The 27,582-nt window shown below is 51.1% G+C and overlaps 1 protein-coding gene across 6 annotated transcripts; it reads right to left on the reverse strand.

The window, feature by feature from the left end:
• Positions 1 to 783: 783 nt before the first annotated feature.
• Positions 784 to 27,505, reverse strand: ZNF667 (zinc finger protein 667). 6 transcript variants are annotated; one of them, XM_036306569.1, is made up of 7 exons: positions 26,454 to 26,533; positions 19,714 to 19,871; positions 17,628 to 17,719; positions 16,021 to 16,398; positions 14,951 to 15,074; positions 13,228 to 13,320; positions 784 to 2,741 (listed from the first exon to the last, which is right to left on the reverse strand). In XM_036306569.1, exons 4-7 carry the CDS (start codon positions 16,096 to 16,098, stop codon positions 1,177 to 1,179), a joined length of 1,860 nt encoding a protein of 619 aa, XP_036162462.1. In that variant the 5' UTR covers positions 16,099 to 16,398; positions 17,628 to 17,719; positions 19,714 to 19,871; positions 26,454 to 26,533; the 3' UTR covers positions 784 to 1,176. The 6 variants fall into 6 exon arrangements, with proteins under 6 accessions (XP_036162462.1, XP_036162459.1, XP_036162461.1 ...); XM_036306566.1 differs by lacking the exons at positions 16,021 to 16,398; positions 26,454 to 26,533 and adding an exon at positions 27,316 to 27,505; XM_036306568.1 differs by lacking the exons at positions 16,021 to 16,398; positions 26,454 to 26,533 and adding an exon at positions 27,270 to 27,397.
• Positions 27,506 to 27,582: the final 77 nt, after the last annotated feature.

Consider the following 27,582-nt stretch of genomic DNA (forward strand, 5'->3'; position numbering starts at 1 on the left):
TAAAATAAGAACATTAAAAAGTTCAACGTTCAATCCCGTCAATTAATTTGGACCAGACTGTTTGAATTCCAAAAATAAAATTGGACTGCAAAGGGTTAAGATACAAATCCTGTCATGAGGGTTCTACCCTCCTGTCCTCCTCTAACCCTCATTACTTCTCAAAGGCCCCATTTCCAAAGACCTGTACATTGGGGGTTTGGTTGGACTTCAACAATTACTTATTGCACATCAGTGTTCTTACATGAAAATACTGATGTTTATTCATATAAATATAGACAAGTTTTTTTTTTTCAAATAAAACAAGTAATTTCTCTTTGCTCTGAAGTTCCTCATTCTTCAGTATGTCATGTTTTTCTTTCCTTCATTAGCCATGAGGCTTGTTAACTGTGTCATCTTTATCCACTCCAGGATTCACCCTTCGTTATGATCACCCCAAAATGACTGTCAGCTGAAAGCGGTACCCTGGTTTTCCAGAAAGTCTCTTCCTTATATGTGATAGTTCTCATTCTACAGGGACCAACCCAAACTCTTCATGTGACGTTAAATCAGGCTCAAAGCCCCATCCAAAACGTGGACAGTTCCACTTTGTTGTATGTGACCAATGAAATAGCTACAATTCTACTTTAAAATAACTTTAAAAGTACATTGGAGCCTGGCTGGCGTGGCTCATTGGGTGAGGGTCCACCTATGAACCAGAAGGTCATGGTGCAATTCCCGGTCAGGGGCACATGCCTGGGTTGTGAGCTCGATCCTCAGTGTGGGGCGTGCAGGAGGCAGCCGGTCCATGATTCTCTTTCATCACTGATGTTTCTATCTCTCTCTCCCTCTCCCTTCCTCTCTGAAGTAAAAAATATATTTAAAAAAAAACAAAACATATAAAGGAAAACTACATTGGGAATAAAATATCAGTGATTCTTATCAAATGAAGAATTGTCTTTATGAAAAAGGACCGATCCAACCATCTGAGCTTAATGAAGACCTATGATAAGGTCTCTGCCTCAGCTAACTTCAGATTCTTAGGTCAAAGTCATCAAGGACTTTTGCCCTTTGGCTTTCAAAGGGGGAAGCATCATCAAACGGCCCCATTTCTACAAAATGTATGTTAGAGACCAATGCACTTCCCCCCTGCCTCTGCATCTGCTCCTTTGGGACTCAGTCTTTGCTTTTGTGACACCCTTAGGCTTTTTCTTCTGAATGGGAATTCTGATGTCGAACCAGGGATGAGCTCCGGCTGTACGCCTTCCCACATTTACTGCATTCGTAGGGTTTCTCTGAGGAATGACTTCTCTGATGCCGGATGAGGTCTGAGCCACTGCTGAAGGCCTTCCCACACTCATTACATTCGTAGGGTTTCTCTCCTGTGTGACTTCTTTCGTGTAGAATAAGGGACGTGCGCTGACTGAAGGCCTTCCCGCAGGTCTTGCACGTGTACGGTTTCTCTCCAGTGTGGATCCTTTCGTGCTGGGCAAGATGCGCGCTCTGACTGAAGGCCTTGCCACACTGATCGCATTCATACGGCCTGTCTTCAGTGTGGATTCTCTTATGTCGCGTGAGAGATATTCGGTGACTGAAGGCTTTCCCACATTCCTCGCACTGGTACGGTTTTTCTCCAGTATGAATTCTCTGATGTTCAATAAGAAATGACTGGCGGCCGAAAACTTTACTACATTTGTTGCATTTGAAAGGCTTCTCTTCAGAATGAATGTTCTGATGTATTTTAAGGTTGGCAGTTTCAGAAAACATCTTCCCACATTCCTTACATTCAAAGAGTTTCTTTTTCCTCGTGTGAACTTTCTGATGTTGAATAAGGGATGAATGCCGATGACAGACCTTCTCGCATTTATTGCACCTGTACAGTTTCTCTCCATTGTGAATTTTTAGATGTAGAATAAGGGTTGAAAGCCGCTGGAACACCTTCTCACATTTAGGGCATTTGTAGGGTTTCTCCGAAGCATGAATTCTCTGATGAAGCATGATGGATGAGATCCTATTAAAAGATTTTCCACATTTTCTACATTTATAAGGATTCTCTAAATGGTGGCTGCTCTGCTGACTCGAGGCCTTCTCACCCTCATTAGTTTTCTCTCCAGTATGAACTCTTTTATGTAGAACAAGGACTGGTTTCTTTCGGAAGCCTCTCCCACATTTACTGCATTCATGGATTTTCTTTCCCTTGTGGATTTTCCTATGAAGTGAAAGGGATGACCTTCGAATGAAGGATTTCCCACGTTTCCTGCACTGGTGGGCATTTTCATCAAGGAGAGTTTTCTGATGTATCCTGAGGGTTGGACACGGACTCAAGGCCTTCCCACAGTCAAAGGTTCCCTTTCCACCATGACTTTTCTCATGTAGAAGCAGCGTGGTTCTTTGCGTGAAGCTTTCCCCACATTCATCACATTCGTGGCGTTTCTTTCCATTGTGAATTCTCTGATGAAGGAGGAGGGATGAGACCTGTCTGAAGGCTTTTCTGCAATGACTACATTCATAAGGTCTCTCTTCAGTATGGGAATTCTGATGAAGTTTAAGAGATAAGCTATGACTAAAGGTTTTCCCACAGTCATTACATTTTAAAGCCTTCTTCCCTGGATGCACTTTCTTGGGTTTCTTTAGGAGTGAATTTTTCGTGCAGCCTCTCTTTCCTGTGGGACCTTTTTGTGCTGCAGAAACTGGTTTCTGGTAGATGCTTTGCCCAGGTTTGTTGCAATGATCGGGATGTAACTTGTTGGTCTCACATTTAGACCCTGAGTGTGAAAGACATCAACAAATTAAACATCTGTTTTCTTATTTATTTATTTATTTATTTTTAAACCGTCATGTAAGAAGCTAAGTTGAATTGACAGACAATTTCCTAGAGCATAAGCGAAAAATTCATCATACTTTACCACAAGAATATCCCATTTTTTAATGTTGAAAATATATGAAAGCTGTGTATCTAAATCAAAAAAGTGTCCTTTCTGGGACAATAGATTGCAGTATTATTTTCCTTCACTTTGATTTTTCCCATTTTCTGAAATGTACATGTCCCTTAAGAGTATCAAAACAGTCATTTAAAATGACTAAAGTAGCCCTTTGAAATGCTAAAGGAAAGGCTCCGGCAGCTCTCTGTGATTGTATAGTGGTTAGTACTCTGCGTTGTGAAATGCTAAAGGAGTAGTGAAAAGTGAAAAACATCAGAAGAGAAATTTTTTTTTTTTAAATATATTTTATTGATCTTTTTACAGAGAGGAAGGGAGAAGGTTAGAGAGTTAGAAACATTGATGAGAGAGAAACATCGATCAGCCGCCTCCTGCACACCCCCCACTGGGGATGTGCCCGCAACCAAGGTACATGCCCTTGACCGGAATCGAACCCGGGACCCTTCAGTCCGCAGACCGACGCTCTATCCACTGAGCCAAACCGGCTAGGGCAGAAGAGAAATTTAAAACTGCTTGAACACCTTTTGATATTTTTCCAGAATTAATGTTAAGAAAAAATAATACTGTGAAATTAGAATTTCATTAGCCTGATTAAATTGGCGGCAGGGTTGGCTTTTAACTAAATACTCATTTTTGCAAGAGTCACTGGGAACTCTCTTTTGAAGAGAGAAACCACTAACCTCAAGTTCTATACTCTGTGAAAATATCCTTCAGGAGTGAAAGAGAAATAAAGACTTTCTCAGACAAACAAGCGTTGAGAGAATTCACTGCCAGTAGACTTATGCCATCAGTCCAAGTGGAAGGTGACCCCAGGTCTTGTAAATCCCCTCCAGCTGCACCACAGCAAGAAAATTAAGGCCTCATTATGAATTGCTGGACCACTCCTTATTATACCATCCTCGGCTACATTTGCCTTGCAGGAATAGTTATACTACTGTTCGTTCTAGTGGTTCACTGCTGTGGACCCCCACTGAACAGGAACAGGGGGAATAACATACTTCCCTTAATCATAGCCTGTATGTTCCCACTCTCCATTGCAACTACATATCTGTCCTGTCCCTGCTTAACCAGGACCCAGGCTCACACTATTGTAAGTCTTTCCTTTTATCAGGGGAGCTACTGCTACACTGGACTTAAGCTCTGTATACGGAAAAGACAGGTCTACTGGACAGTACACAGGGCCAGCATCCAACAGGTTACCTCCCAGATGATCTAGGCAACTCCACTCTCAAGGCTGAAAACACCACCTCCCCCCGGTGCCCCCCTGCAGGAATATTCAATGTGTGTGGGACCACTGCTTACCCCTGCCTGCCTGCAAACTGGACGGGAGTGTGCACTCCTGCCTATCTAACCCCAGATATGTCTATTATTCCCAACAACCAATCCTTTGAAACCCTTCTAAAAGCAGTAACTAGATATAAAAGAGCTCTGCAAGTGATTCCCCTTCTAATAGCACTCGGAGTTGCGGGAGGCATAGGAGCCGGGGAAGGGGGAGGGGGAAGAGCTCACTCTATCTCCTCTTATCAAGTTTTAACCCAAGAATTTTCAGAAGATATAGAGAGAGAGGCTGAGACTCTAATCGCCTTGCAGGATCAAGTTGATTCCTTCGCCACAGTAATACTACAGGATACAAGAGGGTTAGACTTACTAACAGCAGAAAGAGGTGGAACCTGCTGCTTCTTAGGAGAAGAGTGCTGCTTTTATGCCAACCAGTCAGTCAGGCATTGTCAGCGATAAGGCTAAGGATCTAACTGAACGAGCAGCAAAAAGAAGACAGGAGCTATACGAGTCCTGGGCTGCTTGGGTGGGGGTGGGGGATGTAATCTAGAAATGGCTTCTCCCATTGACAGGAACACTGTTAATGCTACTCATAGCCGTAACCTTAGGACAATGTCTTCTAAATTTCTTAACTTGCTTTATCTCATCTCGCCTAGAGGCCTTTAAACTTCAAATAGTCCTACAAACCAGAAGAATTCCCTACAAACCCCTCTGAGAGGAAGAAACGGGAGGCTAACCCCTTGGTCGTTGTCCCTTATCAGCAGGAAGTACCTAAGAGTGGTCGTTGTGCCTGTTCATCATAAAACCCCATAGTTGTTGTACCACAAGGCTAAGAAAAGCTTGTGGGACAAAGGGGAGGGAGGTGGGATGAGAAGGGCTAAAGGCTAATTCTTTCTATAACATCTGGTTCCCTCTAAGGGAACTTTCCTCAAGCAGAACAATGTAACCCAGATGGGAAAATATAACCTACTGCCTTTTCCTGCAGTCTGGGCTAGCCAAGATTTCTTGTCTGTTTGCTCCATGTTACAGAGGCCATGAATCGTAAAATACACAACCCCTGGAAAGGGCTTTCAGTGCTGGTGCCAGACCAGGCCCTTAGGTCTGGTCTCATGACCTCCAGCCCCACACATGGGACTTTTTGCAAAGCCCCCGAAAGATCCGGAAGGTCCATTCCATACTTGGGGAACAAAGAAGCCAAAAAAGGTATAAAGGAAAAGCTTCCACCGAATTTCTTTGTTCAGATTTTTGGAGGTGACTCCACTAAGACCGCCGGCGTAATAAAGCTGTGTAACTCCATTTCTCTAAGCATTGTTTTGGTTTTTAGTTGTAAATATATACTGTAAATTCTAGGGTATCCACTAAAGAAAACGTTTTTAAAGTATAAGTAATATGTTGCAAAAGGCAAAATGGAATCATGTAAAATGAAGAAAAAAAATTAAAGAAAAATAGAAAAAGAATTAAAACCACAAAAGGCAGAAAAGACGTGGAAGGCAAAAATAGGAACAAAGAATAAAGGCAATAAATAGAGAATAGCAACAAATATGGTTACTACATATTATTTCTGATTTTGCATATCAACTATATCAATAATCACTATGAAAGTAAATGGTCTCAATGCACCAATTAAAAGAAATTGTCAGCGTGGATCAAAAAACATACATGAACCAACTATATGCTGTCTGTAAGAAATCCACTTTAGATATAAAGACACATGAGATTAATAGTAAACGAAGGAGAAAAAATATACCATCCCAACACTAGTCAAAAGAAAGCAGTAGTGGATATATTGATTTTGGACATAGCCGACTTAAAAAGAAGGAAAGTTATCATAGATAAAAAGGGGAATTACAAGATGATAAAGGGATCAATTCTTCAGGAAGACATAACAATTCCTATGTGTGTGCCTAACAACGGGGCATCAACCTAATTGAGACAAAAACTGATCGACCTACCAGGAGAACTAGACGAATCCGCTATCACAGCTGGGAACTTCAATACCCGCCTCTTGGAAACGGACAGAGCCAGCAGGCAGAAGATCAGTAAGGACACAGTAAAACTCAACCACACCATCATGCAATTATACAATATATAACTGACATCTGCAGACTACTTCATCCAACAGCAGAACGGTGTTATTCTCAAGCTCACCTGGAATACTCACCAAGACAGAGTGAAAAGGCAACCTGAGGAATGGGAGAAAATACTTGCAAATCACATCTATACTAATAAAAGGGTAATATGCTAATTAGACCAGGTCGACCAGACATCTTCCAGATATCCAGATTCCTTCTGGACAAAGCCATGGTGGTAGGGGCCGAGGCAGAGGTGGTTAGGGGTGATCAGGCCGGCAGGGGAGCAAGCAGTTAGGGGTGAGATCAGGCTGTCAGGGGAGCAAGCTGTTAGGAGGCGATCAGGCCGGGAGGGGAGGGCAGTTGTGGGCAACCATGCAGGCAGGCAGGTGAGCAGTTAGGAGCCAGCGGTCCCAGTTTGGAGAGGGTGAAGGCCAGGCTGAGGGATTCGCCCTGCTCCCTGTGCACGAATTTCATGCACCAGGCCTCGAGTATCTGATAAGAGGCTAAAATGCAGAATATATAAGGAAATTCTACAAGTAAACAAGGAATGACAATCCTATTGAAAATGGGCAAAGGACTTCACTAATTCTCCAAAGAAGATAGACAAATGGCTAATGAACATATGAAAAGATGTTCAACATCACCAATCATCGGGGACATGCAAATTGAGCCCACAATATCACCTCACACCCATAAGGATGGCTACCACAAAAACAAAACAGAACAAAAAACTGAAAACAACCACTGCTGACAAGATGGAAGCCTTGTGCACCACTGGAGGAAATGAGAAATGGTGCAGATATTGTGGAATGCAGTAGGGAGGTTTCTCAGAAAATTAAAAAACAAAACCACCATATGATCCGTGATCCCACTTCTGGGTACATATGCAAAGGAATTAAAACCAGGGTCTCAAAGTGTCATCTGTGCTCCGTGTCCATAGCACCATTATTCACAGTAGCCAATAGGCGGAAGAAACCCACAGGTCCATCAACAGATGAATAGAGCCCTAGCCGGTTTGGCTCAGTGGACAGAGCGTCGGCCGGTGGACTAAAGGGTCCCAGGTTCAATTCTGGCCAAGGGCACATGCCCGGGCTGCGGGCTTGAACCCCCCCAGTGGAGGGCATGCAGGAGGAAGCTGATCCATGATTCTCTCTCATCATTGATGTTTCTATCTCTCTCCCTCTCCCTTCCTCTCTGAAATCAATAAAAAACATACATAAAAAAACAAACAAAAAGATGAATGAATTTTAAAAACGTGGTAGAGTCATCCCTACATATCCTCAGGGGATTGGTCCAGGATCCCCATGGAGACTAAAATCCATGGATGCTCAAGTCCATTCTATAAAATGACATAGTATTTGCAACATAATCTCCATCCATAAACTTTAAATCATCTCTAGAATGCTTATTATACGTAAAGAAAACAATGTAAATGCTGTATAAATAGTTACTATACTGCATTGTTAAGAGGATAATAAGGGGGGAAAATGTATACATTTAGTATAGATCAGTGGTTCTCAACCTTCCTAATGCCGCGACCCTTTAATACAGTTCCCCATGTTGTGGTGACCCCCAACCATAACATTTTTGTTGTTTCTTCATAACTGTAATTTTGTTACTGTTATGAGTAGTAATGTAAATATCTGATATGCAGGATGTATTTTCAGGGGTCGCGACCCACAGGTTGAGAACCGCTGGTATAGATGCAACCACTGTAGGCTTAATTACATAGTACCCGCCGGCAACATTAACCTTTCCCCCCGAAATGTCTTCTTTTCCTTTTTCTTTATTAAGGTATTACATGTAAAGAGCAGCTGGGAAAGGCTCCTGAGGTGATTGTCATCTGAATCCATTGGCACCTGGCAGAGCCATGACCTGGAAACATACCTTGCCATAGGCAGGTGTGTTGTCAGCCTGACCTTTAGCTCAGGCACCAGGGAGTGGGTTTCCTGATCTAAGTTCAGCCAGGCACCAGTGCTGGAAGCTAATTCCAGCAGGTCATAAATGCAAGTTCATCAAAAGGTTGTTGGACTGCCCTAACTGGTTTGGCTCAGTGGATAGAGCATTGGCCTGTGGACTCAAGGGTCCTGGGTTCAATTCCGGTCAAGGGCATGTACCTTGGTTGCAGGCACATCCCCAGTGGGGAGTGTGCAGGAGGCAGCTGATCTATGTTTCTCTCTCATCGATGTTTCTAACTCTCTATCCCTCTCCCTTCCTCTCTGTAAAAAAATCAGTAAAATATATTTTAAAAAAAAGGTTGGTGGACCTTGAGCCTTTAGCAAGGGCTGGAAAAATCACGTTATTGCCTGCTGGGAATGGCTAAGGGCATTTCCCCAAAACTGAAAAGGATGCATAATTGATTGCTTGCTTCCAGACAGTTGAGGGCACTTCAGTCTACATGTTACTGCCTCCTACTGGCGAAACACCTGAACAGCTGTAGGCAGTTCCCCCAACACAACAATGCCTCTGTATACTAAACCTTGGTGTTTGATGTGTATATCTACCTTGCCTTAGGACAATCCTATCTACTAAAGAGGGAATATGTTAACTGATCCTCACGCTGTCACAAAGATGGTGGCGCCCACAGCCACTAGATGCTGGTGCCGTCCCCACAGCCAAGCCTGCTCTGGTGTCTGCCAGTCCCCTCAGCCTCCCAGCTGCCCAGGGCTGGCCTGAGGTGCAGGCAAGCCTCGGATGGTGGCTGCCCAGCAACCCAGGGTGGGCCTGAGGGATGACCAAAGGACCGGAAAAGCAGGCTGCATGGGGCGACCAGGCCAGCAGGGGGGTTAGTGAGGGATGACCAAATGATTGAACAGCAGGCTGCATGGGGCGACCAAGCCGGTGGGGGGGAGGGGGGCAGTTAGGAGTGACCAGTCCCACAAGGAGGGGGCAGCTGGGGGCGATCAGGCCAGCATGCAGAGGCAGTGAGGGGCTATCAGGCCAGCAGGGGGCCAGTTAGGGGCGACCAGGCAGGCAAGCAGGTGAGCAATTAGGAGCCAGCAGTCCAGAATTGTGAGAAGGACCCAGATTGGGCAGGGTGCAGGCTGGGCTGTGGGGACCCCCCTGCACAAATTTCATGCACCAGGCCTCTACTCTGTGTTAATAAAGAGCAAGGGGTCCAGAGATTCAGGAGAACTTGGTTTCTTTTTTAAAAAAATATATTTTATTGATGTTTTACAGAGCGGGAGGGAGAGGGATAGAGCTAGAGACATCGATGAGAGAGAAACATCGATCAGCTGCCTCTTGCACACCCCCTACTGGGGATGTGCCTGTAACCAAGGTACATGCCCTTGACCGGAATCGAACCCGGGACCCTTCAGTCTGCAGGCCGACGCTCTATCCACTGAGCCAAACCGGTTAGGGCAACTTGATTTCTTTAGGTAAGTCTCCTCTGGCTCCCCAAAATGCCTTCCAAAATTATGTTTTGTTTCTGGACTCTTTAATAATTTACCACAGCCCTTCCTCCAGATTCCTGAACCCTTCTAGGTGCTGGACAAGACCCCCAGCAGCCTGGAACGGACACAATTATCCGTGCCTAGCCAGAAGTGATGATGACAAAGAAGCCACAAGAACACACATAATTTCCTTTATTTTAAACTTTAGTAAAACTTCCTGGTATCTTACTGTATAAAATAAACGCACTGTGTCTCCATCAGAGAGGACAGCTTTCGCACCTGGCCCCAGCTTTTCCCTTCTATCTTTGTGTCTGTCTTTTTCTTTCATTTTCTCAATCCCCAGCTGTCTCTACTCAAGATCTGGACCGTGTTCTAGCTTGGCCACACTGAACGTGGTAAAAGAGAGAATATTTGTAAGTACATATGTGTCCTTATCACCTCATTCCCCCAAATGTTTTCAATCCACAGTTGGTTATATTCACAAATGTAGAACGGATATGGAAGGCCCAATTTGTATGCATACAATGGAATATTATGCCCTTAAAAAGAAGGAAATTCTTGTACTAGCTGGTTTGGCTCAGTGGCTAGAGTCTGTCGGCCTATGGACTCAAGGGTCCCAGGTTAGATTCTGGTTGGGGGCATGTGCCTTGGTTGCAGACACATCCCCCGTGGGAGGTGTGCAGGAGGCAGCTCAGCGAGCGATGTTTCTAACTCTCTAATCCTCTCTGTAAAAAATCAATAAAATATATTTTTTTAAAAAAGAGAAGGAAATCGTCACATGGTACAACATGGATGAACCTCAAGGCTATCAAGCTAAGTAAAAAAAGCCAGTCAGAAAGGTCAAATACTGTGTGATTCCATTCCTATGAAATAGCTACAATCATCCAAATTGCAGAGACGGAGCAGGAAGGTGGCTGCCAGGGGCTGAGGGGGACCAGAACTTATAGGGCAGCCCTGACCAGTGTGGCTCAGTGGATAGAGCATCGGCCTGCAGACTCAAGGGTTTCAGGTTCAATTCCGGTCAAGGGCATGTACCTTGGTTGCGGGCACATCCCCAGTGGAGGGTGTGCAGGAGGCAACTGATAGATGTTTCTTTCTCATCGATGTTTCTAGCTCTCTGTCCCTCTCCCTTCCTCTCTGTAAAAAATCAAGAAAATATATTTTAAAAAAAGAAAAAAAAGAAATGGAATAGATATGAGATCTGTTAAAAAAAAACAAACCACTTAGAAGGCAGTGTTTCAGTGTTACAAGATACAACATTCTAGAGATCTGCTGCATGACAATGTGAATATACTCAAGTGCACATTTAAAAATGGTTAGGATAGTATATTTAATGTCACTAGTGGCCTGGTGAATGAAATTCATGCACATTAGAAGGGAATTAATTAGAGGAAATATTTTAACACATTGTATGCGGGAAACGTATTTATACGTTTTACGTATTTATATGTTCTACCAGTGTAGTAGAGCGCGGGACACGTATTAATACGTTTTTTATAGACTAGCGGTAGAATGCGGGTAACGTATAAATACGTAAACTAAAGTTATCGTAATTTTACTGAACGTTGCCATTTGCGCACAAAATTAGCAAAAATGGCCCGCACCACCTGTTAGTGCGCGATAAAAACTACCCGCAAACAATGTGTTAATATTGCTATTTGCCCTTTCTCTATAATGGAAGTGTTAGAGATGAAAGAGAATTAGTAAAATGTATATGAAATAATGTATGTTTATTAATAAATAACATGATATAACAAGACATGATATAAAAACAATAACGATATAAAAAACATCATCTAAAAACACCAAAAACGTGATAGAAAAATAACCCTGATACAAACAAGTTATAAAATGATTAAACTTATTCCAATATCTCCCTGTACACCACATTAAGAGTGAAAATACTTTCAGAGTACGTGACTAATTTCCCTTGTGCTGAAGTATTTAGAACTTTAACGTCACACCCTTTGAACTTGAGAGAAAGCAACATATAACAGATCATGTCCGAAAAGGAGTTCAGGTAGGAATATTTCTACTCCGTCTAGAGTTTGTCCTTAATAGTCATCCCAAATGCTGGCATCCCGGGAAACTGTCTTTGAATCAATTTATATGGGAGGCCAGTGTCAGATGGGCAAAAATCACATCAACCTCAGAGCAACCTCCCTCTCTGCAGATTCTGTTATTCCTTCTGCTTTGATTATGTTAGGTCACAATCTTTTAATAATAAATTGAGGACCATTACAAAGACCTATTTACTATTAAGATTTCTCAGTAGCACCATGATTGTAATGCTATCAATTTTAATTTATGACACGGCATTCCTGAATGAGTAATACTAGTAAGAAATTCAATGGGAAAATTTTCCTTTTCAGTACTACCTGTTGAATCAATGGAATCATCACTCAAATATGTGTGAAAATCTCCATTGAGTACATCCAAAATTTCTTCATTTAATTTTTAAAACTGCTCATTTTTTTGAGAAATGACTGCACGCTTAGCCTCACATTTAATGAGGTACATTGTGCCAATAGTTCCCCGTTAGATGCTTTCTGTCGCCGAAGCCGCCTTTTTTCAACTTCAGCGGCACGTTGCTCTTTAGACATATTCTGTCGATAACGCCGTATTTTTTCGGCTTCGTATTTACGGTATGCCAACAGTTGCTCTTCAGAAAAATTCTGTCGCCGAAGCCGCCTTCTTTCAGTTTCATAGGCACGTTGCTCTGCAGACATTTTCTGTCGATAACGCCGGCTTCTTTCGGCTTGAGATCTACGTCGTGCCAATAGTTGCTCTTCAGATAAATTTTGTCGCTGACGCCGCCTTCTTTCAGCTTCAGAGGTACATTGCTCTTCAGCCGTTTTCTGCCGCGGGACCTCCCTCCATGGCGGGCAAGCAGCTCTGCCATGAACGCGTCTGTTCTTGCAGTCTCCTGGTGATCGGCAGTTACGACGTGAGGGCGTGACAACCATTAGCACATTACCTCTTTATCATATAGGTACTTTTACCACAACTAAAAAGCCTCAGAGAAGTGTAAAAAAAAATCCCACACAACTTGATCAACCAAAGAGGAACCTATTAGATAAGGGACTGAGTTCTTACCAAGGTGTCAAAATGAACAGTATGGAAAAGATTTTTAATGTTTGAAAGGACTGAGGACAATGCTGCAGCTGGAACATCATCGCCAGAGTGCTAGCATTAAATCAGTGGGAATACGCTTTCTCTGAGGAAAGTGTGACTGACGAGGCAGGGACAAGGCTGTTAAGACCCGAGCTTCTGAGACTAAAAGCTGGGGCTTACACCCAGCCCTCGGCCACTCTCTAGCTGGGTCTCAGTGTTCTCATCCGTAACACAGGAGTAACAGTGCCTGCCTCACAGCAGTGCTGGGAGAGCCTGCCGTGGGAAGAGTGCCTGCACCCAGGAAGGGCCTATGAAATGGTACTCTTCTCCCTGTGGGGGACGGTCATCCTGGGGCCACGAGGTGGGGGAGGGGCTCTCGAGTGTCAGCCTGCAGGTGGCCCTCCCACTATGGCATGTGCTTGTACACGGTCCCAGGCCCTGGCTGTCACTCACCCAGGCCACAGGGTATTCTCACGAATCTCTCCATCCAGGGTGCTTGTCCTTTCTCCAACAAGGCGATCATACTTGGCTTCCGACAGCACAGTCCTGCACACAGGAAAACATGGGATTGAGCAGGACGTGGGCACCACGGCACCGGGGCCAAGGCCTGTGCCGATGGGAAGGGGATTCGCGGGCACAAAGGGAGCGTGGAGGAGGCAGAGGGCCGCTGGAGAACGCAGAGGAGGCAGGCTCAGGTACACCCGCCGTTCTTCCTAACTACAGAGCCAACCGGTTTCCTGGGAAGTTGGAGCAAGAGCGTGAGGATGGTCAAGCTGCTGCCTGTGGCTCCCGACCCCATCCTGTCTGCTCTGTACTCCGCACCCCTCCTGTGCCAGCCGCTCCCCAAGAGGGTCTACCAGCAGGGTCTCTGTAGTTTCAATTCCTTTTTTCCCCCATCCATTCCCAAAGCTGGCCCTCTCTTGCCCTTCCAGGAGTACAATGCCAGGCAGTGCATCCCTCAGTCCTGAGAGCCCATCCTCTCCCCGTGCCCTGGGTGGTGGCTGCATCTGCAGTGCCATCTCTGTGTCACCCATGCCCATTGTGCCCCTTTAACAGCGCCTGTTAGGTGACTTCCTGACACCTCTCTCTCTCTCTCTCTCTCTCTCTCTCTCTAACACAAGCAAGGTCCTCAGAAGGTTACATACACAGCGACTATGTGAGCAGCAATTCCGCTCATAGGTACATGCATCTCCAAGAGAAATGGAAATATGCATCCCCACAAACACTCAGACACAAAGGTCAAGTGGCATATTCCTAAGAGCTGTAGAGTGGAAACAGCACAGGTGCCCGTCATGGATTCACGCATGTGGCCTGTACAATGGGCTGTTAGTGGGCCGTAAAGAGGACTGTGCTGTGGGTGTGCCGTTGTGAAGGCAAACCCCTATTCTGTAAAACTTCTGTTCGGAATTCTCTGCTATCCTTTGGACGGCCTCTAATTCTGAAAAAGTAACTTTGCTTTCTAGCCTGCTTGAATAGTGGGAGAGAAAAACCAAGCTGTCTGACCTTGTAGCCAGAGACTAGGTACACCCAATGCCTTGCCAGGTGCATTTTTTAATTGGATAGAACTGTGTAGTTTTCAAGGCCGCCGCCAGCAAGCGCACAAAGGGCTGGCTCTTCCATAAAAAGGGAAGTTCTGCTTGTAGTTTTGCTTAGAATTTGATTCATTTCCCTAGGCCCACCATGGTGAATAAAGTGTAACTCCAAACTCTCAGAGTGTGGTTTGGTTCTCGTCCGGTTTCTCTGTAACGCTGTCACCCACTGCAGCTTGGATGAACCTTGAGAACACGGTGCCCCGTGGAAGAAGGAGACACCAAGGACCACGTCCTGTGTGACTCCATGTCCATGAAAGGCAGGAACTGGCAAGTTCTAGGGCCAGAGAGGGACTAGAGTTTGACAAGCGGGGGCTCAGTGGGCGTGGGTGGGGACAGGGACAGTGAGTGCGAAGGGCCTGGGTTTCTCCTGGGGTGAAGGTGTCCTAGATGGACTGTGCCGATGGATGCACACCTGTCGATAGAACAGAAACCCTGAGCATACCCCTCCAAAGGGAGAATGTACAGTGTGCGAGTCATATCTCCATAAAGCTGCTAAAACAAAGCCAACCCTCACTGGGGTGGCTTTTCCCTGACGACTGACGGCCAGGTTCCCGTCCCTCAGGGCCAGCGGGGCGGGGGCTCACCGAGAGAGACCAGGGTCTGGTAGTTCTCCAACATGACGTTCTTGTACAGACCTCTCTGCTCGGGGCTCAGTCCCTCCCACTCCTCCTGGGAGAAGTAGATGGCCAGGTCCCCGAATGTCACCACCTGCAAGGGAAAAGCCCACAACGGTCACAGCGGGCTCGTGTGTCCACACACCTGGAGCAGACAGCGGACCTGTCCCAAACGGGAGATGCAGGGGCCAGGAACCTACTCGGGACATCTGGAGATGGGAGCCCAAAGGGGCAGGAGTGTTAACACAAGACGACACAGTGTGGCCTCATGTTAAAGACTGTGCCTTCCCTGACCGGTGTGGCTCAGTGGATAGAGCGTCAGCCTGCGGACTGAAGGGTCCCGGGCTCGATTCCAGGCAAGGGCATTGTACTTTGGTTGCGGGCACATCCCAGTAGGGGGTGTGCAGGGGCAGCTGATGGATGTTTCTTACTCTCTATCCCTCTCCCTTCCTCTGTGTAAAAAAATCAATAAAATAGATTTTAAAAATAAAAGACTGTGTGCCTGGCCTACGTGGCTCAGCAGTTGAGTGTTGACTTATTGAACTAGGAGGTCATGGTTTGATTCCAGTCAGGGCACATGCCCAGGATGCAGGCTCAATCCCGGGAGGGGGCGTGCAGGAGGCAGCTGATCCATGATTCTCTTTCATCATTGATGTTTCTCTCTCTCTCTCTCCCTCCTTCTCTGAAGTTAATACAAATACATGAAGAGAAAAAAAGACTTGCACAGAAGGCATGCTGACTTAGACTTCTGGGCACCGAGTCGCGCATCTTCCTGGGCTCCTACCCGTACGTCTTGGCCTACTTAGTGCTCACAGATGTGACCTGGCACTGCCAAGAGGATCGCAGCACTGACAGACGTGTGTGTGTGTGTGTGTGTGTGTGTGTGTGTGTGTGACTGAGTGACGCTCTCACAGACCCTGCATGGAGCAGGGCAGCCTGACTTGGCTCCTGGCCAAGTATTTGCTCACTGAAGGGCCTGTGAGTACATCTCACTCAGAAGGGTCTCTGCAGATGTCACCAAGGTCTCCCTCTTCAGTCACCTGAAGCAGGGGGCTGCCAGGGCTTCCTAGGTGGCCAATGGACTCACAGGCCCCGAGAGGCAGCTCCTCTCTGCCCATCACAGGCGAGGCGGGCAGGGAGCCAGGGAGACCCAGGCAGGAGCTGGGTTGGGCTTGCGGCTGCTGGTTCAAAGATGGAAGAAGGGCCACGTGGACAGCAGAGGAAGGAGTAGAGAAGGTGAGGCCGCAGCCGGCCGACGCCCGGATTTCAGCATGGGACCCAAAGCAGAGGACCCAGCGACACAGGCCAGGCTGAGCCCAGCTCCCAGGTAGGAACGGGCGATAACAGATCCTGCTGGCAAGTTAGTGGTGCCGTGTGCAGCCACAGGGAACCAATGCACAACTCAGAGGGCGGAGCTGCTGGTAATGAGAAACCGCCGGTGAGAGGCTTAGGGAGAAGTCACTGCACAATCACTTCAGAGAGGCAAAGCCAGCTGGTCCTAGGGCGATGGTGTTGCCACCCCCAGGCCTGGCCTTACCACCTCACGGCCCGCCGCCAACGCACGCGGCCTGAGCAGTTATGGGAGTCAGAGTCAGAGAGGATTCCTCCTTGTAAAATGGGTTGTAAACGAAGGGACAACGCGCCGTTAGGAGGTTAGCTTGGGGCACAACATGGAGTCCGGTCCCCCCTCCCCCACCTCAGCAGGTTGGAGGGGGGGGTGTGTGTGGCTCTCCACCCCGAGAAATCAGTGGCTGTCGTCTTCCACCTGGGGAGGGCGTTTCTTGCCCCAGGCAGGAACCCGGAGGTCCTGAAGGAAGGGGAGTGATCAGTGCAGTCTGAAACAAAGGCAGGGGCCCTCCTCAGGCTCCCCGCTCAGTGGTGATGGCAGGGACCCGGGGACCAGGTCTGGGCGGGGCCTCCTCAGGCTCCCCCCTGTGGTGATGGCAGGGACCCGGGGACCAGGTCTGGGCGGGCCCTCCTCAGGCTCCCCCCTGTGGTGATGGCAGGGACCCGGGGACCAGGTCTGGGCGGGGCCTCCTCAGGCTCTCCCCTGTGGTGATGGCAGGGACCCGGGGACCAGGTCTGGGCGGGGCCCTCCTCAGGCTCCCCCCTATGGTGATGGCAGGGACCCGGGGACCAGGTATGGGCGGGGCCCTCCTCAGGCTCCCCGCTCTGTGGTGATGGCAGGATCCCGGGGACCAGGTCTGGGCGGGCCCTCCTCAGGCTCCCCGCTCTGTGGTGATGGCAGGGACCCGGGGACCAGGTCTGGGCAGGGCCCCCTCAGGCTCCCCCCTGTGGTGATGGCAGGGACCCGGGGACCAGGTCTGGGCAGGGCCCCCTCAGGCTCCCCCCTGTGGTGATGGCAGGGACCCGGGGACCAGGTCTGGGCGGGCCCTCCTCAGGCTCCCCCCTGTGGTGATGGCAGGGACCCAGGGACCAGGTCTGGGCGGGCCCTCCTCAGGCTCCCCCCCCTGTGGTGATGGCAGGGACCCGGGGACCAGGTCTGGGCGGGGCCTCCTCAGGCTCTCCCCTGTGGTGATGGCAGGGACCCGGGGACCAGGTCTGGGCGGGGTCCTCAGGAGGCAGGACGGTCATGGAGGGAAAGCACACGGTCCGGGTCTCGGAAGGAAGAGCGATGGCTGCTTACCCTGGGCTTGGGCTTCACCCGTGTGGCTGGCATCCTTCCCGCCTCTCGGAGAGGCCTCATCTGGGGAGGGGCAGCGCGCAGGGCAGGTGGGGCTGCGGGAGAAGAGAGGTCAGGAGGCTGGCCGGCCTTCTGGGCTGTCCTGGGTCTCGAGGGTGAGAGCCCAGAGCCCCTTGCCCTGGACACACGTGCTCACAGGTGCGCACATGCACAGGACAGGAGGTCGGAACACGGGGAGCACCAGAGGTCAGCTTGCAGTGTCCGGAGAGGACAGGAGAGGCCACAAGTTTCCCCCATGGCACCCGGCACACGTCTCAGATGGGGACGGCTCCGTGAAGACGTGGTGGAGAGCTGTATTCACTCTGGCACCGGGCCAGGGCACTGGGGGTGCATGGGGCCTCGCCCTCACGGGTGTGCATGCCGACAGACCGTAAGCCGCAGACACAGTAAGTCAGCAAATTACACGACATTTGGGGAAGAGCTCAGTCGTTCTCCACACTGTGAGCTGAGCTTTGGTGCTCCCGAGGTCCTGGCCTCCGTCCTGTGTGTGTGTGTGTGTGTGTGTGTGTGACGTGAGCACGTGTGTCCAGGGAGAGGGGTGGCCTGCAGTGTCGCCCTGTTCTCACACTTGCTACCTGGACACAGTGGCAGGCCGCCAGGTTAGGGTCATCCTACCAGACACCGGTCGCCGGTGCCCAGGGGACCCACGACTTCTGTCCCACGAGGCCAGTCAGAGGTTCCCACGACCTGCTCCCTGGGGCCCACAATTTGCTGGAATGGCTCGCAGAACTCTGGGAAATAGTGCGTTCCGTGCGGCGGTTTATGACAGAGGCTGTGATAGAGGACACAGGTGAGCAGGTGCGCAGGGCAAGGCCTGGGAGAGCCCGGGGCACAGGAGCCTCTGTCCCCGGGGAGCTGGGGTGCCTTAGTCTCTGGTGCGTGGAAGTGTTCCTAACCCAGGAGCTCTCTGAACCCCAGTTTAGGGATCACACAGGTGTGATCGATCACTAACTGCTTCCAGCCCCTTCCCCGCTCTCCGGAGAAGGGGGTGCTGGTAATGCCAAGCTCCCAATTGTGGCTGGTCTTTCGGGGGGACAGCCCCCACCCGGGAGCACCCAGAGTCTCCTCATTAGAAGAGACGACCCTCTTACCACTCAGGAATTTACACGCATGGGGAGCCCCGAGTCGGGACCCAGGGGCAGATAACCTGTTTCCCCCCCTATTGTTACACACGTAGCGTCTTAGACACCAGTGAGGGCTGGGTGAGGAAGCTCGGGACTGGTGGGTGGGCAGAGGCCGGTGGCACCAGTAAGTAGAATGGTTATGGGGATGCCCAGGCGGGTGTGGCTCAGTGGACAGAGCATTGGCCTGTGGACTGAAGGGTCCCAGGTTCGATTCCAGTCAAGGGCACAAGCCTGGTTGTGGGCTCCATCCCCAGTGCAGGAGGCAGCTGATCAATGATTTTCTCTCATCATGTTTCTTTCTCGCTCCCCCCTCTTCCTCTCTGAAATCAATACAAAAAAAAAAAAAAAAAGAATGGTTATGGTGAGCCTCTTGGAGAAGGTGAGACCGGAGCGAAGGTGGAGGGGAAGGGAGGAGCCGAGGGGGGAGAGCCGTGAGGTCCCGAGGGGATATTGCAGGGCCCAGACTCGTAGCACATGGGAGGCCAAACGTCATACACAGACTCTTACCTAACCCGCCCCACTCTGGGCGCAGTCCCGTGTGGTCCTTGTCTAACAGGGGAGGGAACGGGCACTGAGAGGTTAAGTGACTGGCCCAAGGTCACACAGCTGACGACACAGTGGTCACACCCGGCTGTCCTTCTCCAGGGCTATGTTCAACATGGCACCAGGCCTCACGGCTCCTTCCTCAGACCCCAGGACGGCCAGGAGCCTGGGAGCCTGGGCCGGGAGGCCGCACCCTTGTGACAAACATCCCCCAACAGCAGAGGAGGCGGATCGCCCGGCTCCCTGGCTGCCTCAAGGCAGGAAAACTCTCGCTGGTGGTTTCTGTTTCATGTTCTGCGTCCTGACACATCTGATCCGTGTGAAGGTAGAAAGAGAAAAGAATCGCGCTCGAAGTTGCTCACCGGATGAGTACATGCCTGCTTGCCCTGCGCTGCTCAGGTGGAACGGGTGGCTCCGGGCAGCGCCGTCCTGTGGTTGCTCATGGCCACGCACCCGGCACCCCTCGCTGGAGAAGCACGTTCTTGTCCACAAGATGATGTTCTCCGAGGACCTCACAGGGCTGGGGAGGAGAGAGCAGCAGCCTGAGGCAGGGGATGCTGGTGCGAAGCTCGCCCCGCCAACGGCCCGCTGTGGGGCAGCGACTCGGCCTCAGTTTGCTCATCTGCGCGATGGGGTGAAGGAAGCCGGCGGAGCCGGCATGGACCTGAGCTCGCTCCCGGCACACGGCCATTCCCCCCCTCCACCCCCATCCCTTCACACAGGCAGCCTCTGGCTTCCTTGCAGCCGGGACCCAGCAAACATTCGAAGGCCAGCCCCTCCCTGATGTCGGCCCAGAGGCCAGTGACATGCACAGATAATTCTCTACAGGCCTGAGTCCCGCTACGACAGCCGAGTCCCGCTACGACAGAACACGTGGAGGAGGGCCCTGCCAATTCTCCTTCGCATGGAGAGCCTTCCCCGCCTGCGCCTGCGGGATGGGGCTGGGATGTCCCCACCACGGGGAGGCGCAGGGTCAGGCTGCCTTTGCCGATCGGATCCCGAAAGCACCGGCCACTCATCCCCCGCCCCCCCTCCAGCAGATTCATTTCGTTCACAGCCAGATGCCCCGGCGGAGCCCGTCTGTGCCCCAGAATCCCTTGGGAGCTGCTTAACGACTGGTGACAGCTGTGCCCCACGCCAGGCCCATCAGAACAGAATCTCTGAGGACTGAATCTGGGCCTCTTTTTAATTTTTTTTTAAGCTTCCCAAGGTGACGCTCAGGCGGAGCCAGGGTCCAGAACCCCAGCCTCAGTCTCTGGGCCTCCAGGTGGGGCCAGAGATGGGACCTCCTCTGTGGAAGCCTGGACTTCGGCCCAAGGGCTCGCAGCCACTGCTGGTGGCCATTCCCGCTCTGGAGGGACCGAGGTGCCCACAGGAAGCCTGGGCGCTGAATCTGAACACAGCACCTACTGCCATCCCATAATCCCTTCACCTACTCTATTTTTCGTTTTAAAAATATTTTCTATTGATTTCAGAGAAGAAGGAAGAGTTAGAAACGCCAACGATGAGAGGGAATCATTGATCGGCTGCCCCCCAATGGGGACCGAGCCCACCACCTGGGCATCTGCCCCGACTGGGAACTGAACCTCGACCTCCTGGTTCATAGGTGGACGCTCAACCACTGAGCAACACTGGCCGGACTCTACTTTACTTTTCAAAATACTCACTGTCACCTGTGATAGGTTTATTTATTTATTGAAGTATATTTTTATTGATTTCAGAGAGGAAGGGAGAGGGAGAGAGAAACATCCATGATGAGAACCATGCATCGGCTGCCTCCTGCAGGCCCCACACTGGGGAGCAGGCCCACCACCTGGGCATGTGCCCCGACCGGGAATCGAACCTCCTGGTTCCTAGGTCGATGCCCAGCCACTGAACCACCTGTCACAGGTTTAACCTGGGTCTCCCTGCTAAATGCAAGCTCCAGGTGTGAGAACAAACAAGTCATCTTTTCTGTCAAAGAACAGTTTAGACCGCTGCCATCTTCAAACAGCTGTGGACAGAAGGGGCCACATGCTGACCTGACAAGCTCAGGGGAGGCCTGCATGGCAGTCTTGCAAACTCAGACCTAAAGTCACCACAAAGGATGGTCTGAAATTAAACTTAACTAAAAGCAGTTATGGTGGGCAGTTACGTCCTGGGCCAGTATCTTCACTGACAAGGTCAACCTTTACCTTAACTGAGCCTATCTGTCTTTTGGCATCTGTGATAACATACCCTGTGAAATGTCTGGGTAACTTGTAACTTCCCTTTATGTGGAGCCCCTGGGGCACAACCAAATGTGCTGGGTCCCAGGACAGATACCACAGATTCCTTCATTATCATATTAACTGATCCTGCACCCACCTAAGTGTGTGTCCATCATTTTACTTTTTATCCAATCCCAGGGGTATCCCTGCTTTGCTTATCCCTCCTCCTTAAATCTGTCACCAATGAATTTCACGTAACCCACCTATGTTCCTCCTTTGATTGCAATGTATAAATACAGATGTAACCCGCCATTCTCCGGAGCATTAGCTCAATTCGTTGAGGTTCTGCTTCCCGGCATATGTCAACAGTTTGGCTCAAAAATCTCAGAAAAACTCTTTACAGGTTTCAATGTTTTTTTTTTTTACATTAACACAGCAAAGGCCAACCTCCCTTTGAATTAGCCAATCGGGAAAGACTGTGCACCTGAGCTCCAATCAAGAGCAAAGGACAGCCCCGACTGGTTTTGCTCAGTGGATAGAGCAGGGGTCCTCGAACTTTTTAAACAGGGGGCCAGTTCACTGTCCCTCAGACCATTGGAGGGCCGGATTATAGTTTAAAAAAAACAACTATGAACAAATTCCTATCCACACTGCACAGATCTTATTTTGAGGTAAAAAAACAAAACGGGAACAAATACCGTATTTGTATTTGCATGTGGCCTGCGGGCCGTAGTTTGAGGACCCCTGGGATAGAGCGTCGGCCTGTGGTCTGAAAGGTCCCAGGTTTGAATCCAGTCAAGGGCATGGACCTTGGTTGCGGGCACATCCCCAGTGGGGGGGGTGTGCAGGAGGCAGCTGATCGATGTTTCTCTCTCATCAATGTTTCTGGCTCTCTGGCTCTCTCCCTTCCTCTCTGTAAAAAATAAATTAAAAAAAAAAAAAAAAAAAAAAAAGCAAAGGACAGGTCACCTGCGTCAGGGATTATAAACCAAGCAGCCCACTGCTCCATGAGGGCAGCTTCCAGACCATGTGTGCCCACCCTTTTATGTAGAAGTAAACATGTTTGCCTTAGCACAATTCACCATAGCTAAGATTTGGAAACGGCCTAAGTGCCCATCAGCAGATGAGTGGATTAGAAAACTGTGGTCCACCTACACAATGGAATACTACACCGCTGTACAAAAGAAGGAACTCTTGCCCTAGCTGGTTTGGCTCAGTGGATAGAGCGTTGGCCTGCAGACTGAAGGGTCCCAGTTTCGATTCCGGTCAAGGGCACATGCCTGCGTTGCGGGCTCGATCCCCAGTGGGGGGCCTGCAGGAGACAGCCGATCAATGATTCTCTCTCATCGCTGATGTTTCTATCTCTCTCTCTCCCTCTCCTTTCCTCTCTGAAATCAATAAAAATATATTTTAAAAAAAGAAGGAATTCTTACCATTTGCAACAGCATGGATGGAGCTGGGGAGCATTACGCTAAGTGAAATAAGCCAGTTGGAGAAAGATTAAGTATCACATGATCCCACTCATTTGTGAGATACAATGAACATAAACTGATGAACAAAAACAAACCCAGAGACAGAGAAGCATCATCAAACCTCAGAGGGAAGGCAGGGGCGGGCGGGGGGAAGGGGGAGAGACCAACCAAAGGACTTGTATGCATGCATATAACCCAACCAATGGACACAGACACCAGGGGGGTGAGGGCATGAGTGTGTGTGTGTGTGTGTGTGTGTGTGTGTGTGTGGAGGGGTAATGGGATAAGGACACATGTAATACCTTAATCAATAAAGAAATTAAAGTAAATAAAATAAAATAGCTGACAGTGGGGGGGGGGGGGGAAGATGCTTCCCTTGCTGCCTGGCTCCCGAGTGTTTTGTGTTCCACCAGGACCCCTGACTTGGGGGCTCACCTCATTTCTAACACAGCTGAGCAGGAGCCTGGTCTGTCTTGTCCGTGACCTGCAGGGACCTGGCCATGGCAGACAGGTGCCTGCTGAATGAGTGACTGCCTCTTAGAGCCTCTCAGGGCTGCAGGCCACAGACACCCGCCCTCACCTCTGGGGACGTCACCCCTCAGCGCCTCTCCCCTCCGGCCCCCTCCTCTCCTCCTTTCCCTCCCATCTTGGGACTGTCCATCAGGTGCCCTCATCACCGGCCTGTCCACAGTGACTCTTAACTGGGGTGATGCTGCTGTCCATCTGGAGGATGCCTGGCAGCATTGGGGGACATTTGGCTTTCACCCCCAGGGCAGGGCGTGTGATGCTGGCATCTGGTGGGTAGAGGCCAGGGGCCATCTTACAATACATGGAACCCCCGCCCCCCAATTATCTGGCCCAGAGTACCCATAGTGAATATTGGTCTACCAGTGATGGCGAACCTATGACATGCGTGTCAGAGGTGACACGCGAACTCATTTTTTTGGTTTATTTTTCTGTTAAATAGCATTTAAATATATAAAATAAATATCAAAATATAAATCTTTGTTTTACTATCAAATATCAAAAAATTTCTGCCCTGACTGGTTTGGCTCAGTGGATAGAGCGTTGGCCTGCGGGCTCAAGGGTCCCGGGATCGATTCCAGTCAAGGGCATGTACCTTGGTTTTAGGCACATCCCCAGTAGGGGGTGTGCAGGAGGCAGCTGATCGATGTTTCTCTCTCATCGATGTTTCTAACTCTCTATTCCCTCTCCCTTCCTCTCTGTAAAAAATCAATAAAATATATTAAAAAATTTTTTTTCTATACGTGACACAGCACCAGAGTTTAAGTTAGGGTTTTTCAAAATGCTGGTACGCCGAGCTCAAAAGGTTCACCATCACTGGTGTAGACCAGTGGTCGGCAAACTCATTAGTCAACAGAGCCAAATATCAACAGTACAACGACTGAAATTTCTTTTGAGAGACAAATTTTTTAAACTTAAACTATATAGGTAGGTACATTGTTATTAACTTAATTAGGGTCCTCCTAAGGTTTAGGAAGAGCCACACTCAAGGGGCCAAAGAGCTGCAGTTTGCTGGCCACTGGCTCTAGACTCAGAGCTGCCTCCAGACCGTGCTATGGGGACCCCTCCACCCAGGAAGCCTCCCTGCTTCTGTCCTCCCGGAACCCAGGCAAGGGAATTCGGAACCTCTCTGGGCGTCCTTCCCGTTATGATGTCACTGACAAAGCGACTGTCATTCATGCCCGGCTGGTATCCACTTAGGGCTCCCGTTTTCATTCCGATTTTGGGTGCGAAACCGAGGGCCGTGGATGTAAGTGACCTTTTCCAAAGTCACACAACCAGCGAGTGACTAATCCAGAGTCAGCGTCCAAGCTCCAAGGGATCCAGAGGCCACGCTGAGCGCCCAGTCCTCCTCTCTTCTGCTTTTTAAAAAATATATTTTTATTGATTTCAGGGACGGAGGGACGGGGAGGGAGAGGGAGAAATAGAAACATCCATGATGAGAGAGAATCACTGCTCAGCTGCTTCCTGCATGCCCCCTACTGGGGATCAAGCCATCACCCGGGCAAGTGCCCGGACCAGGAATCGAACCCGGGACCCTTCAGTCCACAGGCCCAAGGTCTAGCTACTGAGCCACACCGGCTGGGGCCACCCTCCTTTCAAAGGCAGACAACCAGCTGCAGCTCGACAACTGGGGCGCCGCTGCTCAACTGGGAGGTCGGACCCTGGGCTTCGAGGAGGAGCGCCCCCTAGCATCACCACGGCACCCCTGACTCCGCACCTCTGCAGGGCATCACCACCGACACCCAGCCCCCCACAGGGCTCAGCAAGCACAATGCTGGGGGTCTCACCCCAATACCCCGCTTGCTTAACTTCCCGGCCCCCAGGAGGCAAGCCTCGCACAGTCGAACGCGGGCTGCCTTCCTCAGGGAAGCAGGAATTTGGGGGGAACACAGGCAGGCTTTGGGATTTTTTTTTTTTTAGAATTGGGGTCCATGGGAAAAAAACCCAGGGAGAAGGTACACATCCATAACACAAGGAAGCCAGGTGCAGTCACATCTCCATGAGACAAGGAGGCAGCAACAGGCATTATTTACATGAGCCGAGGGAACTGGGAGTAGCCCAGAAAGGCCGATATTTACAAAATAAAGAGAAGGAAGCCCCAAGGGACTAGGGGAACAATAAGGAAGGGGGGGGTGGAACCTCAATGTGGATGTGAGCTTCCCCCTTTGAGCCCAGCAGTTACTATAGGAACCAGCCTAAGGGAACAGCGACCAATCAGAGGGGACATCAAGGCACCAGGGTCTGCAGCCTTTCTCAGCCGCAGGGAAGGGGGCCTCAGCGGGACCCCTCCCCTCCCCACGTGGGAGTCCGTGCATTCCGGCGGACAGACAACCCGGGTTCCAGTCCAAAACTTCGGTCTCACCGGAGCCCTTTGCGCCTCCTTACCGGGACCCCCTTCCAGGCACAGGCGGGCCCGAACCCGGGCCGCAGCACGCACACTCGCCCCGGCAGAAGCTCCGACGCCGGGTCGCTCAGTCGCCCAGGCAACAGGTGACCGCACCTGCCTGCCTCCCGCGCACGCGCACAAGCGCGCTGCGAGCACACGCACCCTCAGGGCCCCCCTCAAGGGCCCGCTCCCGGCCCCTCCGGGTGCGGGCACCGCTCTCCCGGGTGAAGAGCACGGACCACAGTGAAATTACACGGACCGGGGACCCCACGCCCCGCGGACCCCCCCACGGCTGGCTCCGTCTCTCTCTCTCTCACACACACACACACACACACACACACACGCGCACCCTCTCCTCACCACACACCGACGCCATCACACGTTTCTCACCGTGACGGCCCTTCCCCTCACGCGCAGCCTCGGGCTCACAGCCGCACACAGGCTGGGGCGCAGGACCACCCCCCCCCAACGCAGCCTCACGACCCCACGGGGGAGCGGGAGCACAGACCCCCCACACGCACGCTCACCTCCGTCCTCTCGGGTCGCTTCCCAGCGGCGCCCACCTGACTCCAGCGCCAACACCCCCGCGCCCCCCGCGCGCCTGCGCACTCACCTCCGGGAACTCAGCCCCGCCCCCTCACGCTTCGGGACCGCCCCCATGCCGCCTCAGGAGCGTGAGGCCCCGCCCCCTCACGCCCGGGACCGCCCCCACGCCGCCTCAGGAGTGCGAGGCCCCGCCCCCTCACGCTCCGGGACTGCCCCCACACCGCCTCAGGAGCGCGAGGCCCCGCCCCTCACGCTCCGGGACCGCCCCCACCCCGCCTCAGGAGTGCGAGGCCCCGCCCCCTCGCGCTCCGGGACCGCCCCCACACCGCCTCAGGAGCGCGAGGCCCCGCCCCCTCACGCTCCGGGACCGCCCCCACGCCTCCTCAGGAGGGCGAGGCCCCGCCCCTCACGCTCCGGGACCGCCCCCACGCCGCCTCAGGAGCGCGAGGCCCCGCCCCCTCACACGCGGGACTGCCTCCAGGGCCTCTTCGCCCCGCCCCTAAACAAAGCCACGCGGCTCCCCTCTGCAACCAACACTCCCGGGACATCCCACGGACTCCGGCCGGAGGCCCCGCCCCTCTCACGTAACCGCGAACGCCAGCACGCACGCAATCAGCGCCGTCCAGGGGGCGTCGCCGCCTCCGCGCCAACCCACGTGGCACGCAAGTCCGGCCGCGCGCCCCGCCCGGGCCGCACTCCCAGGTGAAGTCACGTACACGCTCTCCGGCGCTGCGGCTCGCCCTTGGTCTGTTCACCCGACCCAGCCTCCGCCTCGCCGCCCTTCCCGGCCTCCGCACCTGCGCGTCCCGGTCCGAAATCCGCGGGACTCGGAGCCACGCTCACCCGCGGATGCGCACTGCGCACGCACTCCCAGAAACCTCCGGGGCGCCGCGCGGCTCCGGGCGGCCACGCCCTGGCGTGCGGTGGGGAGAGCCGGGCGACGTGGGCTGCGATCTCTTCTTCCCCGAGACGGACTGGCCCGGGAGAGGGGCGGAGGGATGGTCCTCAGGCCCGGGGTGGAATCTCATTGGCGCCTTCATCCATCGAGGAGCCTAGAGTTCTTTGAGCGGCGCCGAAACTACATTTCCCAGGATTCCTTGCGGCCCGTTG

This window comes from Myotis myotis, unplaced genomic scaffold (genome assembly GCF_014108235.1).
Source record: "Myotis myotis isolate mMyoMyo1 unplaced genomic scaffold, mMyoMyo1.p scaffold_m19_p_42, whole genome shotgun sequence".
Classification (NCBI taxonomy): domain Eukaryota; kingdom Metazoa; phylum Chordata; class Mammalia; order Chiroptera; family Vespertilionidae; genus Myotis; species Myotis myotis.